This window comes from Denticeps clupeoides, chromosome 4, assembly GCF_900700375.1.
Source record: "Denticeps clupeoides chromosome 4, fDenClu1.1, whole genome shotgun sequence".
NCBI lineage: Eukaryota > Metazoa > Chordata > Actinopteri > Clupeiformes > Denticipitidae > Denticeps > Denticeps clupeoides.
This window is the reverse complement of record NC_041710.1, coordinates 33,079,667-33,093,977: the sequence shown is the minus strand read 5'-3', so window position 1 is coordinate 33,093,977 and position 14,311 is coordinate 33,079,667. Positions and strand designations below refer to the sequence as shown.

Here is a 14,311-nt window from a genome sequence, read left to right as displayed (position 1 = left end):
TCACCAGCCAGACACAGAAAAATCCACACAGAACAAAGTGAGAGGATCAGGGCTTTGTGGTCAGACAAAGGTGTGTCATGCGAGTGGGACGTAGGCAGCTGTCCTGCATGTTCCAGAGCTGTATAAATTTACATGGTCCAGGCAATGTCCCACTGCGGGGACTGAGGAATTACTCAGTCAACAGCAGACGAACTCCAAGCTGTCTCCAGTTCCGCCGGCGTCGGCCCTCGCTCTCCCTCCCTGGCTGCTGTACCCGAGGACGTCCTCACGGTGCTGGGTTGAGATGCACCCACAACGGCCTCTCCCCCAGGCAATGCCTTCCTCTCTGGGGCACGGCCTGCGAGACGCGGTCCTGGGCCTGAGCCGCGGCAAAAACCTGTTTGGTCCTAACGTGGCCTATGGCTTCATCCAGTCCCTTAAGGAGTGCCTCTACTTCCTGCTTTGCTGCTGGTGCATTAAAGAGATCCTGGACTGATGTATTCAAGGAAAAAAAAGAGGGTGAGTTGGAACAGGAAAGGCCTTGCACCCCCGCCTGGCTTTCTCAAGATGCCTTTTCATCTTTATTTCCCCTTTCTGTTTCTGATTCTGACACATAGACAGCTGGTGGAGTGGACAGTCTGGCGTGCCTGGATGCCCAGAGGGACCGATTAACATGCCGTAAAACATGCAGTTGTCTCTGCTGACGATGAATGACAGTCATATCCAACATGATTCAAAGATAATTAAAAGGAAACTGGCTGAACAGTTTCACCCACAGTTGTATGTAAACCTGTGTTGTTTTATAAAGTGAAAGTGAAGTGATTGTCACATGTGATACACAGCAGAACAGCACATGGTGCACACAGTGAAATTTGTCCTCTGCATTTAATCCATCACCCTGAGTGAGCAGTGGGCAGCAATGACAGGTGCCCGGGGAGCAGTGTGTGGGGACGGTGCTTTTGCTCAGTGGCATTTCAGTGGCACCTTGGCGGATCGGGATTCGAACCGGCAACCTTCTGATGTTGGGGCCGCTTCCTTAACCGCTAGGCCATCACTGAAGCAGGTGGTTACATCAATTACAATAAATCCATAAGTGAAATATTAGCATCTTCTCAAAAACATACAGTTTGTATATTTACATATTTTCCTGTAGGCCATTTCCTCTTCTTTGTCCACAAACTGTTAAGGTGTGTTGGAATATGCAGAGGGCAATAACATTTGCACTGCCTCCCATCACTTATGAAATACTGGCAATATTCATATACCTGCTATTTAATCAAAACTTGCTCACGTTCCAGGAGGTCCCAATGCAGGCTGTTTATGGGGTGCATGTGTGGTGAAATACTTTTTATACACTATGAAGCCAAATCAAATATATTCAAATAGCTGTGACCAAGATTAAGTATCAGTGAAAGTGATAAAAATATTGAGAAAACTCTTAATTCGGTTTCTTTATATTTATTAAGTTCTTTCTCATTCATCTGGGAGATGTCGCCATGATTTGTCCTCCATACATTCCTCCGTTTCTCTATTTTATTGTATCGTTTCTGGCGTCTGAAAGAGCTGGGGACGCTAAAGATAGCGTCTTCACTAAGAACTTGACATGCTGTTTGGGAGCAGCTGTGCGGGGGACATTAGGGGACTGTCTTCTCGGCAGAGATGTACAATCACTCGCCTCAGTATCTCTACAAGAATTCTGGTCAAAACTGAGAGTGACAAAATAAAACCAACTTAGTACAAACTGTACAAATCTATACAGTCACATTAGAAGAAACTTAAGAGTTTTTCCAATGTATTTAGCTCAGTCAAATGAAGCAGAACGAGAAATGTTCTCGACCCCTGACGTACAGTAGACAGCAGGAGTACTCGCTTCTGGCATCGGCGCTGCGAGTAAACGTCACCTGCATACGTCAATCAAAGGCAAACTCTGTCGCATTGGCTGATGCTGTCCTGGGAAGGCGGGCCAAACGCGACTGCCGTCCTGTGATTGGACAGCAGCACGTCCGCGGAACGAACAGTCGGTTGACGGATCGGAGCGCCGTCGCTGAAGTTTGGAGTCGAGGATTCGGTCGTCCGGAGGCGAGAGTCGTACTCTGGGCACGGTAAGATGACGGCTTCTCCATGTGGCTTTTATACTTAGTTTCATTTGAAATCCCCGCTGCGCCTGTCACACGTTCACCTGGTTTCCGGTAGTTGTGGTTTCTCGTCAAGTTCGGAAGTTGTGCGTTTCAGCTCTGAAGAGTTCAGATTTAACGCAGCTCATGTGAGCAACAGCCCCGACTTCGAAGCCCCACACCGCCGGGTGCTGCCCGTGTCGTCCTGGATGTCCTTGTTTGGTCGTTTTTAGAGCCAGATAGTGGGTCACGGATGCCCTCAAAATATGTATGCAGTTTGTTCTTCATCCATCTGAGTGGATGGATGTGGAACATCATCTCCGACCAGGTAATCTGGCTAATACCACGGTTTTACACGGGTTACAGTCCGATTCCAGGTCGCTTTCTTCTCACCCGAAACAATCTATAGCTCCCCTTTCGCACTAAATTTAGTGGCAGCTATTTACGTCGTTCCTCTGGATCTGTACCAGTCCTCCTGGCTCAGGCCCGGGGTCTGGAACTGGCCCCTGGGACTCTTCATTATTAGCGGAGCCAAATTAAAATGAAGTGTGCTGCACACGATTTCCACTTGGTCTCACCCTCCCTGAAGATCTGGGAAATTACTGGATGTAGAGCAGACCTACTTCACACTTTTATTCAGACTTACTGTTCTTTTTCTTTTTGATTTGGATCCGATACAGAGATACTTTCAATATTAAAACGAACACCAGCAAGTATATAAAAGCAAAGGCATTTATATATTTCTACTAAAATTCCCAGCAATAAAACACATCGCAAATGTGTCTGGTGTGTAAATCCACCTGCTGGCAGCCGCGGCCGGAACCCGCGTTCTTTGTTCAGCTGGAGACTGTGACGGCCACCGTTCTCTGCCACGCTTCCGCCGCAGAGAGCGAGCGGGCGGGCGAGCTGAGAACCGAGGCCTTAGTTACGCCTTTTCCTGCCAAAGCATCCACAGTACGGGCTAAGGCAGAAACACACCGGCCTCATACTAATGAGGACAGTATGCAGCTCTTTTTTTCCCTCAGATTTCTACACACAACACCCCATAATGACAACGTGAAAAAACGGAGAAATCACATGTATGTATGTATTCACAGCCTTTGCTCAATACATTGTTGATGCACCTTTGGCAGAAATTACATCCTCAAGTCTTTTTGAATATGATGCCACAAGCTTGGCCCACCGATCCTTGGCAAATTCCTCTTTGCGGCACCTCAGGTTAGAAGTGCCATTTTAAGATCTCTCCAGAGATGTTCAATCCATTTCAAGTCTGGGGCTCCGGCTGGGCCACTAAAGAAGAATTCACAGAGTTGTCCTGAAGAAACTCCTTTGATATCTTGTCCGTGTGTTTAGGGTCATTTTCCAGCTTAAAGATGAATAGTCACCCCAGTCTCCAGGATGTCTCTGTACATTGCTGCAGTTATCTTTCCCTCTGCAACTGAAAAACATCGCCACAGCATGATGCTGCCACCATCATGCTTCACTGTAGGGATGGTATTGGCCTGTTGATTCCATATTTTTTTTGACATCAGGCGAGTGTTGACTGAACGCAGGAAAATTTTCTGCTCATTGTATAAAATCAAAGCGTCCACACAGGCGTACGAGACCTTAATGTATTTGACAACATCATGTGACTTAGTAAAAAAATGAATGGGCTGCGTCACGATTCATCGATATCGAGGCATTGATAATCGAATTGAATCATGAGCCCAGTGAATGTTCACACCTCTACCTGGTGATGAGCAGTGCCTGGGTTCCACCAAACGTGACTCCTGGCATTCACTCCAATGAGTTCAATCTTTGTCCCATCAGACCAGAGAGTGTGCCTTTTACTAAGGAGTGGCTTCCGTCTGGCCTATATAGACAGGTGAGTCTTTTCAAATCAGGTCCAATCAATGGTGGACTCCAGTTAAGCTGCAGAAACAGGATGTACCCTGAGCTCCATTTTTGTCATTTCTTTTTCTTTTTCCAATACTTATGTAAACATGATTTTTTCAGTTTTTGTTTTATTATAAATTTGCCAAAATGGGAAAAGAAAGAATTTTGGAATAAGGCTGTACCAAAATGTGGAAAAAGTTATAATCTGTGAATACTTTCCAGATGCACTGTACAAATCCATTGGTTATTGAAAAAAACAGACAGCTGTTCAGAAAACACTATAGAATGCAAAGTGCAGCTTATTGATCAGATTGAGGACATAGAAGCTGCCAGTATTCAGCCATTTATTGTAACCATCATCCAGCGCTGCTAAACTTAGCTTCAAACAGCTCTAGATCCTGGAAGGAATCTAAGTGATTGATTGACTTAAGGTCCTGTAAGCCTGTCCTGCATCAGCTGTCTACTCCTCAGCTCTTTTATTCTCACATCCAGATGCAGGCAGACCAGTCTTGAACAGTGGTACGTTTTTTCCCCATTTGCCATCCAATCATCCTTATGAACAAGTGGCGTGTGGTACATAATCTTTTCTTACATGTAATTAATGATTAATTACATGTAAGAAAAATACAGAAGAACCACAGGTGTCCTGTAGAATGTCTTGTTGTTCAGTGTGAGCACAGCATGCAGAAACGTTTGTGTTTCTTACAGTTGTGCTGCTGAGCTGGGAAGTTCACAGGAGGGTGATGTCTGACAACGACAAGAGTTCCAATGGAAACAACTGGACCATCCTCACACCAGAGGTCAGGACAAGCATGAGTGAGGAGAAACATTTGTAAACTGAGAAAGAATGTCTTGATTATCGGAAAGGAACTTTTTACTTTTTGACTGTTCACAATACCCCGTGCAGTCCCCTGGTGGCCTTGTTCTGTCCCAAGTTGTGAAGCCAGCTACCCTTTAACATGGTTGCCAGAAAAGTGTCTTTATAAAACTGCACAAATAAAACCTTGGTCCAAAACTGAATAGGGGGGGACAAATGTAATTACTTTGGACAAAATGACAGAAAAAAATCTAAACATTTATTGTAAGAAACGGAAAGGAGATCTTTTATCCTGATAGTTGACCACTGATCTACACGGTGAGGACACATGAACGGAGAAAAGTAGCCCCCCACAGGGATGGCAGTGGTGCTGATTTGTATGTTTCTTCCCTTGAAGGCCCCTGTTGCTGAACACGTGGGTCCAATGCTTGAGGACGGACAGGGTCATGGCGACCCTGTGGACTGTGCAGGGGAACGCTCCAAAATGCAACCGGATGCCACCGAGTGCCTCCACCTTGTGGCAGAACCAGGAGCTGCCATTGCCAAGGAACAGTTGGATTCAGTTGTCTCCGGAATTGCTGAAGATAGGCATGCAGAGCAACTCCTGGAGCAGCCTCAGGTCAGGAAATGTGACATTTTATGCATAAAAAAACTGTGTGGATTGCACCTGTGGAAGGGCATTTCAGTGGTCATGTTAACAAGCCCAACTTTGTGTCAGAGTTCAGCAATCTGATTTAAAAAATGGTGGCTACCCACGTATCATTCAGAGAAGTAGGCAGGAGGGAAGATGAATGGAGCTAAATACTGGCCAATCCTGGTGGGTCTAATCAAACTGAGAATCTTTTTTTTCCTCTTCCTCTTCACAATTATAATGTGTCAAATATGTTGAAGGGGTTTGAATACTAATGTCTAATTTAATTGCAGTGACAGAAGATATAGAATATTGAACTGACATTATTGTTCAACTGTAACACAAATCAACAGCGAATATGTAAAAAAGTCGCAGAAAGTAGATGTTTTCTTTTTAAAAAGGTTACAGGCAATCGCTTTGGAAAAGAACAATACAAAAATTCCATTCAAGGCCTCAATTGTCAAGATGAAATTAAATAACATTTTTAATTGTAAACAATGTTGATGTAACTACAGACAACAACAACATTTATTTCTTATATAATCACATACAGTATGTCTCAATGGGCTTTGACGAGCCCTACAGTTGACACCCCCCACACTTGACCCTTCTGCACACAAGGAAAAACTCCACACAAAAAAACTCTAGGAGAGAGAAAAAAGAAAGGAAGAAACCTTGGGAAGGAGTAATACAGAGAGGGACCCCCTTCCAGGGTAGAGTGAGCCTGCAAATTGTGTCAGTGCAGGATTTGTGATGATTTGTCCAATAAGAGAAAAAGTCCTAAAGTTGTAGAGGTAGAGAAGTCCAAAATGTAGTCCAGTGTCATTGTGTACATGTCCGTTTTGATGCTACTGGTCCATTTGAAGATCCCTGAAGCTTTAGTTGTTATGGTGGTGGTTGCTGTGGTGACCCTCTGGTTCTTTTCATGCTAAGTCATCCTTTCAGGAACCAGGATTGCTGTTCTCTTTACTGGGGTCTGCCAGTAGTCTGGGCGCTTGATTCCGTGTCTCGGACACAGCAAACAGAAGCAGCGGCAGATGGTGGCACTGTACGACTGTTACAGAAATATGTGGTTTTAGTATATTTGTGCAACAGTGGCCCGGTACCATAACTAGGACAGCCTAACTAAGGTGAATTTAACACTGTGCTTAACAGGGTGACTGTGTGATAATTGACACTGTGTCTGAGTCCCGGACACTGACTGGCAAGCCGTTCCACAACTGCGGAGCTCTATATGAGAAGGATCTGCTCACAGCTGTGACCCTCTGTACTTTGGGTACCAGTGGTGACCCCGCACCCGTTGATCGAAGGGGGCGTGGCGGGTTGTAAATAACTAAAAGTTCACTCAGGTACTGCAGGGTGAGACCATTTAGAGCTGTTTTGTAGTCAATCCTAAATTTGATGGGTAGCCAGTGCAGTGATTGTAAGACTGGGGTGATGTGGTCAAATTTCCTAGTTCTAGTTAGAACTCTGGCTGCAGCATTCTGTACTAACTGGAGTTTACTCATGCACCTACTAGAGCATCCAGACAGTAATCTAACCTTGATGTGATAAAGGCATGGACCAACTTTTCTGCATCGTGCATTGAGATGATGTTTCCTATTTTTGCAATATTTCTGAGGTGAAAGAATGCTATTCTAGTGACATTATCTATATGCGAATCGAATGAAAGACCTGCATCAATGAGGACACGTAGATCCTTTACTTCAGTACTTGGTGAGAATACAAGGTATCGTATTTTTATGAGTGCTAACTAACATTAGTGCTTCTTAGAACGTGCATTATTTGTGTTATGAGTCGATAGTGAAGAGGCATGATAAGTAGCAAGAGAGCAAATACTACAAAGATCTAACTCATGTAATTCATCTCGCGCACACACACACACACACACAAATCTACATTCATTAGCATATAGATTTACTTTTGGGCGAGTTTATAGCATTTGTTGCACAAATCAATGTTTTTTTTTCCTCCCCACAGTACATCACAGCGGCACATGGACAGATTTGTCTGGACAGGCTTGCACATGCACACATGCACTAAGACAAATTCTCTCTCTCTCTCTATTTGGCACATAACATTGACAAAGACAAACATTGTACCTACCTACCTCATCTAGATACAACTGGAAGTTGGATTATTAGTTATACTTGAATTGTTTATTTATATTTTACTATTTTGTACCTTTTATACTTTTAACTTTTTCGTTATTCTCTGATGGGCTTAGTTCTGGAGCCAGTAACCCAAAGGTTTTAAGCTTTGATCTAATAAAAGTGCTGAGATTGAATAAAAAACTGTGAGGAATAACAGCCAATTGCTATTGGCCAAGCAAAAATATGTCACAGCCGCCTGGTGTGAAACTCAGTGCTGTACTCTGGCCGCCACAGTCACTACCGGCACTACTTTTTAACGAGAATTTTTATAAACTGGCTTAATGTAAGCTGGAAGTTTGTCAGTAAGAGTTTGGTTACGGTGCATTTCTACTGGTCAGTCATGATCTTTACCTGAGGTCAACCCAGCTATCTGAGAAATCCCGCTGTACAGACTGTAATTTCTGTTTTGTCTGTTCAGTTGTAACGTGCTTGATGTTCAACAACAGGTGTTCCAGGGAACTTCTCCAGAGGGTGCTGAGGACACTCATCTGAACGATGACTCCACCCCCAGTGTTGTACCTTTGAGTTCTGTAGCAGAAGGCCACACCCCCACGACTACCCATGTTTACAGCAATTTCTCAAGCAGTCAAGCCCTGCCCAGCTCTGATAACGACACGTTCTCTGATTCATATACGCATATACACCCCTCCAACGAGTCTTCTACCCAGGAAGAGAAGCACCACCAGGAAGTGGAGGAGCTGGGAAAGACAGGTAGATGTATTTAGTAGGGGTGCAACTCCTCTGCACAAGAAAGTGAACCAAAACCATGGCCCAAAATCCATGTTATGAACCATACCATGACGAACTGTAGCACCCCTAGTATTTATCATGTTATTTTTTCTTTCAGTGTTATTATACTTGTTCAAGAGCTGATTTAGCTCCAAAATGTACAATTACACATATAAAGCAGTTGTGGGTGAGCTGTGACACTGAGAAGGACTAAGCTATGGAAAATGTGTGAGAGAGCAATTGCGGCTCACGTTTAAAAAAAACCCTTCTAGACTCTCCAAATGATTTTGGCAATTAGGGATTCTCACATAACTGGGAATCCATTCTGAGGGCAATGACCCCCAAGTGGACAAAAACAAAACTGTTCATTCATATTTAAAATTATTCAATTGTGGGCATGCTTACACCCCAATAACTGATGAGCTGCTGGTTTTGTGTTGTTGAAATCTGTTTTTTAGTCCTAAGTAGATGTATAATCCAAGATTTTGAAGACTTCTATGTCTGAGCAATGGACTCATAGCACATGATGTGTTTTCCATATTATAAGAGTCCCAGGTTGAGAAAGCGAACGAGGGAGATGGCCTGCGGAGAAGAAGAGTCTCACTCCTGGGTTCCCTGGACCAGCACAAGAAAGACAATGATGATGAGGACGAAGTGGAGGACTATCAAGCTCCACCGCAGGATGAGGACATGGGTCTCTCTCTTAACAAGTGCATTGTAGCAGCTGTCATTTTGCTGGGACTTGGGACCATCTTCTTCTCTGGTGAGAGCTTTAGCACAGAGCCTCAAGCCCTGATTTGGATATACTAACCAACATTATTCAGAACTTTTTATTTAGAACTTATTTTACAAGCAAGGCTTTTGTGCATGTATTACACAGCTTGTGATTCAGATATTTGACATTGTATTGATCATCATCTTATTGTCAATGTTGCATGCTTTATTCACAGAAGATAAGAGAACCAATGTAACAAATCCTAGTAACAACACAGTCAGGCACCATTGCAACGTGCAATGGTGTTTCAGTAGTTTAAAAATCCAATTTAAGGATCTAGGCATGCTGAACCAAGTACAGACTATGAACCCCTCAAAAACGAGTCATATTTGTTCTACGCTTAGACCAATTTTAGACCAGCATAACACAGGAAACCCAACACAGGAAAGCTGACTTTGTGTGATATTTCGAGTTAGGACTTTTCTCATACAAAATATGACATGCTTATGTGAAATGTTTACATGACTTCTATTAACAAAACCCAAATAAAAGTTCTGAGACCAAGGTGTATTATCCCACAGGTGTGTTCTTGGACCTGGATGAGGGTAGGTAACTATGTACCAAACAGTGTCTTTGCATTTGTGTGTGTGTCTTTTTTTTTTTTTTTATTTGTTTTTTTTTATTATTATTATTATTATTATTATTATTATTATTCAGTGAACAGTGACCAGAGAGTAGAACAGTTGCAAATTATCTTGTTGAAAGTGTGTGTGTATGTGTGTGTTTTTATCAAAAAATTGGACCATCTTTAATTTATTAGCATACTTAACGATCACTATATATACAGCAGAAGACATTATTCCAATCTTACTTGTCCACCGGTCCCATTGATCCAACCTAGTGACTTATGCCAGTAAAAGACGTTAATATTGTTGTATCTTATGAAGAATGGAGACAGTTTGTGTTTGTGTGTGTATAAATGTGTGGGTAAAATGCATTAACAACTTTTTACTTGCCTTGTCAGAGGGAGATGTAGATGTGAAGGACATGAAAATCTCAGAGCTGAAACTGAACAAGGTCACTTCTCATTTTTTACTTGTTCTATTTATTATTTTTAGTTCATTTACTTTCTCGTGCTTGATTTTTTATGTATTTTGGAACAGGAATGGCTGAAAATTGATCGTCCTACTGATCTGATCGATAAACTGGAAAAAGAAACCCAACAAATAGCTGCATTGCAGGCACAGCTGCAGGTGTGTGTATGTGTATGTCTTGTTTCATAGTGTTTCCCAATTTGAATTTCAAACATTAAATGAAATAAGAGACCAATAGGATATGTGAAGCCTATGAATATCAAATATCCAGTTTATTACATATTGACTGAACTGAGCAATATGACATTGTATATGAGATGCCAGAAAAATCATTAAAAACGATTTGCATCTTCCTGATCAGTAGTTTCATCTAAAAATTGCTGGCTTGAGGGTTTACATCCTGGTGCCGTACTGAGACGTTTCGTTCCCAGGCGCAGAATGGGCAGTTGAAATCAGCACAGCAGCTAGCAGAGGTGGGCGAAAAGGAGAAGAAGCTGAGAGAAGAGCTGGAGAGAGAGAACCAGAGGATAAAAGCAGATCTGGAAAGACAGAAGGAGCTGGAGCAGGAGAACCAGAAAATGAAGATGGAGAACGAGAGGTCGAAAAGAGATCTGGAGAATATGTCAACCCTTCAGAAAGAAGTCGAATCTCTCCGAGCCAAACTGAAACATCCGCCAGGTAAAGCGCACCCCACCACTGCTGAGATCGCTACAGTGAAATATGTTTGCGTATCTCAGTTTTTTTTTTTTTTTTTTTGTTAAATAGTGCAAGGTGATGGTCCAAAAACATTTGAAAAAACTTCCAAGCCGCCAAGCAGTCATGACCAACGACCATCTAAATCCACAGATTATAAAGACAGCATAGAGTCCAAGAAGGAGTGGAAAAAAGATGGGAAGAAGGATGAGAAGAGAGATTGGGGACAGGACAAAATAGCAGAGAAAAAGGGGAAGAAAGAGTGGAGAGGAAAGAAAGAGGAAACTGAGGTAGAAAGGCAGGAGGAAAGGAGGGGGCATCGGAAAGAGAAGGAAAGTCTGGAAAACAAACAATCGCAGAAGATGAGAGGAAAAAAAGAGGGTGGTGAAAAACAGAAATGGAGCGAAGATACATGGTGGGAAAAGGAGGAAAATGGAGGGGTGCATGGTTATAAGTCAGCAAAGACAAAAGAATGGCAGGACCAGAAGGACAACAGAGGAAGAAAGAGAGAGAAAGAGTGGAAGGCCTGGGAAGAGGAAAATGACTGGAGAGATGAAGCAGGAAAACATGGAAAAGAGCAGAAGATGAAAGTGGGAAAAAAAGAACGTCAGGAAAAGGACGAATGGAATGGGAAGAACAAGTGGAGGAAAGATGAAAGTAAAGAAAGGAAGAAGCAGTGGAGGACAGAGAATGGAGAGAAGAAATGGAAGGGAGAGAAAGATGATAAAATAAGAAAAGGAAAGAAGGATTGGAGGGAAGTAGAAGAAGAAGAAGAAGAGAGGGAGCGAGGAAAGGGCAGAGGCCGGGTGGAGAGCAAGAATAAACGGGATGTTGGCAAGCAGAGGCAGGACATTCATGAGAAAGAGAAGAAAAAAGAGAAAAAGCAGAAGCAGCGGCCAAGCAGTGACGCCAAGGAAGAGGTGTCCCGTCCTCGTGCTCATCACCTTGACAACCAGCATGAAGACAGGGACTACTGGACCCAGCAGCGGCAGAAGCTCCGGCACTTCCATGCTCCGCCAGGCCAGTGTGGGGGCGCTGCAGCATGTGCCCAGGCCCAGGGCCTCGTCCCGGTGTCTCTAGCCGACTTCGAGGGACTCCTGCTGCAGTACCTGAGCCGGCTGGAGGGGGTCGGGGAGCTGGCCTCCAGGAAGGAGGAGCTCAGCACACTGGTGAGGGAGTTTTTTGCTGATGGCGTATTCAGCCACAATCAGATGCCTTTTTCTGAGTTTGTGGAAGACGTGTCTGACATTTTGGAAGACATGGCGGAGGAAGAAGAGAACAGAGATGTGGAGGAAGAGATGGAAGGGTTTGAAAGGGAGGCGTTGGAGAGGTTTGCGCTGCCCCACGCTGAAGCTGGTGATAAGGAGGAAAGGAGATGGGCAGCGTGGAAGAACAGGGCATCGGCCTGAACAGAATGAAGAGTGTCATTGTTTCTAATGTCACCCATCGGCAGCCATTCCCACTGATTTTATTCTTTAAAATAAAAGATTGACCCTGCTCTCATCGGCTAGTGACCCATTACTAGAAATATTAGACATATATTAGTCACTAGTGCAGTTTAGGGTCTAAACCGTGGCTACTTGTTCTTGAAATGATTATGATTGTTATGACGAGGCTCATGAAAATGTTCAGTATCTGCAGGGGAGAAACCAGTTATGTCTGGGAGGTGTGCTGGGGGTATAATAATATAATATAATATAACCTCACTCATGATCATATGTACAACTACATTTCCATATAGAGACAGCATCATTCCACTTTCATTTCATATGTGTGTATGCACTTTTTTCCTCAGTTTGGTAGGGGGAGTAAATCTACTATATGAGTATGTTAGATAGCTCTTATGATTGTGTGTAAATATTTATTTAAGGTCGGTCATTTTGCAGTCATCATTTAATTAACAATTTGTGTCAACTCCCACTGAGGAATCAGATTGAATGTAAAACTGTAAGGCTCTGAATCTTTGAAACAACATACACTGTTACAAAAGTAATGTTAAATTTATGTGTAAGTATATATTGTATTTGCTGCTGTAAGTGAGTCATTTTTGGTACTGAAATCCAAATTCAAATATTTAATTTTTTTTTAAATTGTACGATTCTATTTAATTTTGAGGTCGAAACATTATAGCTATTTTATCCACTGACACTTTAATATTTAAAACAATTTCAGTAAAATGTATATTATTTTAATTTAGTTTTGTCCAAGACATTTTCAGGCACATGTATTACTGATCAGTCTGCATTGTTTTGTACTTGTGATGATAAGTAAATTCTGCTGAATAAATATGTCACTGCTAAAAGCAAAATTTTCTTTGTGAATTAGATTATTTGAGATGAAGTCACATTAAACTTGATAATCTACATTATCTGACAAATATAATGATATATATATCTGACATTCATGACACCCGACTGTAAACACACTGTTTCAAATAGGCCACAAGTACTCTACAGGATTAGACATACTTCAGAACTACTTTGTAAACCAGACGGGTATAACTGATCAAAATAAAGCTGACCTGACAAAAGATGTGTCCATACTATATGCAATGAAGTACAAGATGCAGCTGAAATCAACGTCACAGCATCACAGCTACTTTTTCTGAGTGTGTTGGTTTGTGCATTCCTACCTTTTAGGCATTTGAAAAAGGTTTACATTTCAGCTCTCATCAGTCAGTTTCTCAGTTCCTGAGATTTAAGTATTCGATAGAAATACTAGAAATACTTTTCTCTAAGCATTATAAACATTATTTTAATTGTCTGATTTCTGAGTCTAAATCCATTTGCTGTCCACAACATATTAAGATTCCCTTGATTCATTTGGACATGAGTCAGATTACTTTTTGCAGAGGAATGTTCTAGGGTCAATACCCATCTAATGCTGTGGGTAATACATTTTATTTAACACATTTGTCAGGAAAGCATAAAGCTTGCAGTGCTGTATGCAAAATCAAAGATGTCCTTCAGAGCATGAATGCTTCATCAAGAAGGTAAATGGGCTGTCATTTGCAAGGACCTTTAGCTCTCTAACAAGATCAAGGTAAAGTGCACTGGTAGCCAAGACTAAAACCAATTTATGATGAACATGATGAAGGAATTAAGAAACCTGTTAATTATATTGTGTATGTGACTAAAATCTGTATAGTGTCCGTAGTACAACGTGTCCTTGGCTGGGTGCAATAGGGAGTAAAAAATCCAACTTTATTTCACTGTAAAATCATACACTGCTAAACCACTGCTAAATCAAATATTTAATACTCAATGGCAGTGAATAATGTGAGAAACTTGAATGAATAATGTGAGAAACTTTATGGTTTGTCAGGTTCCTCCGGCCTTCTCACTTCCGAGATCCTGGGTTCTCTGCAAGACATTTTTCAAGGACTGAGAAGTTGATAAAAAAGCATTTCTATATGCTGCAGGTGCTATAAAACCGAGGTCATGGACATGCTGTTGTCTCAGAGCACAGTTACATGCCAATGTGAGGAAATGGCAGTGGACATTGACAC

General features: G+C 42.3%; 2 protein-coding genes across 5 annotated transcripts; both read left to right on the top strand.

The window, feature by feature from the left end:
- The first annotated feature begins 140 nt into the window (after window positions 1-140).
- On the top strand, window positions 141-768 carry lenep (lens epithelial protein). 2 transcript variants are annotated; one of them, XM_028978075.1, is made up of 2 exons: window positions 141-498; window positions 601-768. In XM_028978075.1, the coding sequence occupies exon 1, from the start codon at window positions 284-286 to the stop codon at window positions 473-475; it is 192 nt and encodes a 63-aa protein (XP_028833908.1). In that variant the 5' UTR covers window positions 141-283; the 3' UTR covers window positions 476-498; window positions 601-768. The 2 variants fall into 2 exon arrangements, with proteins under 2 accessions (XP_028833908.1, XP_028833906.1); XM_028978073.1 differs by having other exon boundaries at window positions 597-768.
- Window positions 769-1,973: 1,205 nt separating this feature from the next.
- pbxip1b (pre-B-cell leukemia homeobox interacting protein 1b) lies at window positions 1,974-13,111 on the top strand. Of its 3 annotated transcripts, none has more exons than XM_028975064.1 (10): window positions 1,974-2,081; window positions 4,680-4,771; window positions 5,186-5,407; window positions 8,019-8,283; window positions 8,849-9,064; window positions 9,598-9,621; window positions 10,041-10,093; window positions 10,180-10,269; window positions 10,548-10,788; window positions 10,876-13,111. In XM_028975064.1, the coding sequence occupies exons 2-10, from the start codon at window positions 4,715-4,717 to the stop codon at window positions 12,210-12,212; spliced, it is 2,505 nt and encodes an 834-aa protein (XP_028830897.1). In that variant the 5' UTR covers window positions 1,974-2,081; window positions 4,680-4,714; the 3' UTR covers window positions 12,213-13,111. The 3 variants fall into 3 exon arrangements, with proteins under 3 accessions (XP_028830897.1, XP_028830896.1, XP_028830898.1); XM_028975063.1 differs by having other exon boundaries at window positions 10,542-10,788; XM_028975065.1 differs by lacking the exon at window positions 9,598-9,621 and having other exon boundaries at window positions 10,542-10,788.
- The last annotated feature ends 1,200 nt before the right edge of the window (window positions 13,112-14,311 follow it).

Bases quoted from the DNA above. Each gene is read 5' to 3' on its own strand.
- lenep (XM_028978075.1), top strand. From the start codon at position 284: ATGCACCCACAACGGCCTCTCCCCCAGGCAATGCCTTCCTCTCTGGGG.
- pbxip1b (XM_028975063.1), top strand. From the start codon at position 4,715: ATGTCTGACAACGACAAGAGTTCCAATGGAAACAACTGGACCATCCTC. The intron at 9,622-10,040 runs GTAGGTAACTAT...TTGCCTTGTCAG, and splicing joins GTTCTTGGACCTGGATGAGG to AGGGAGATGTAGATGTGAAG. The intron at 10,094-10,179 runs GTCACTTCTCAT...ATTTTGGAACAG, and splicing joins CAGAGCTGAAACTGAACAAG to GAATGGCTGAAAATTGATCG.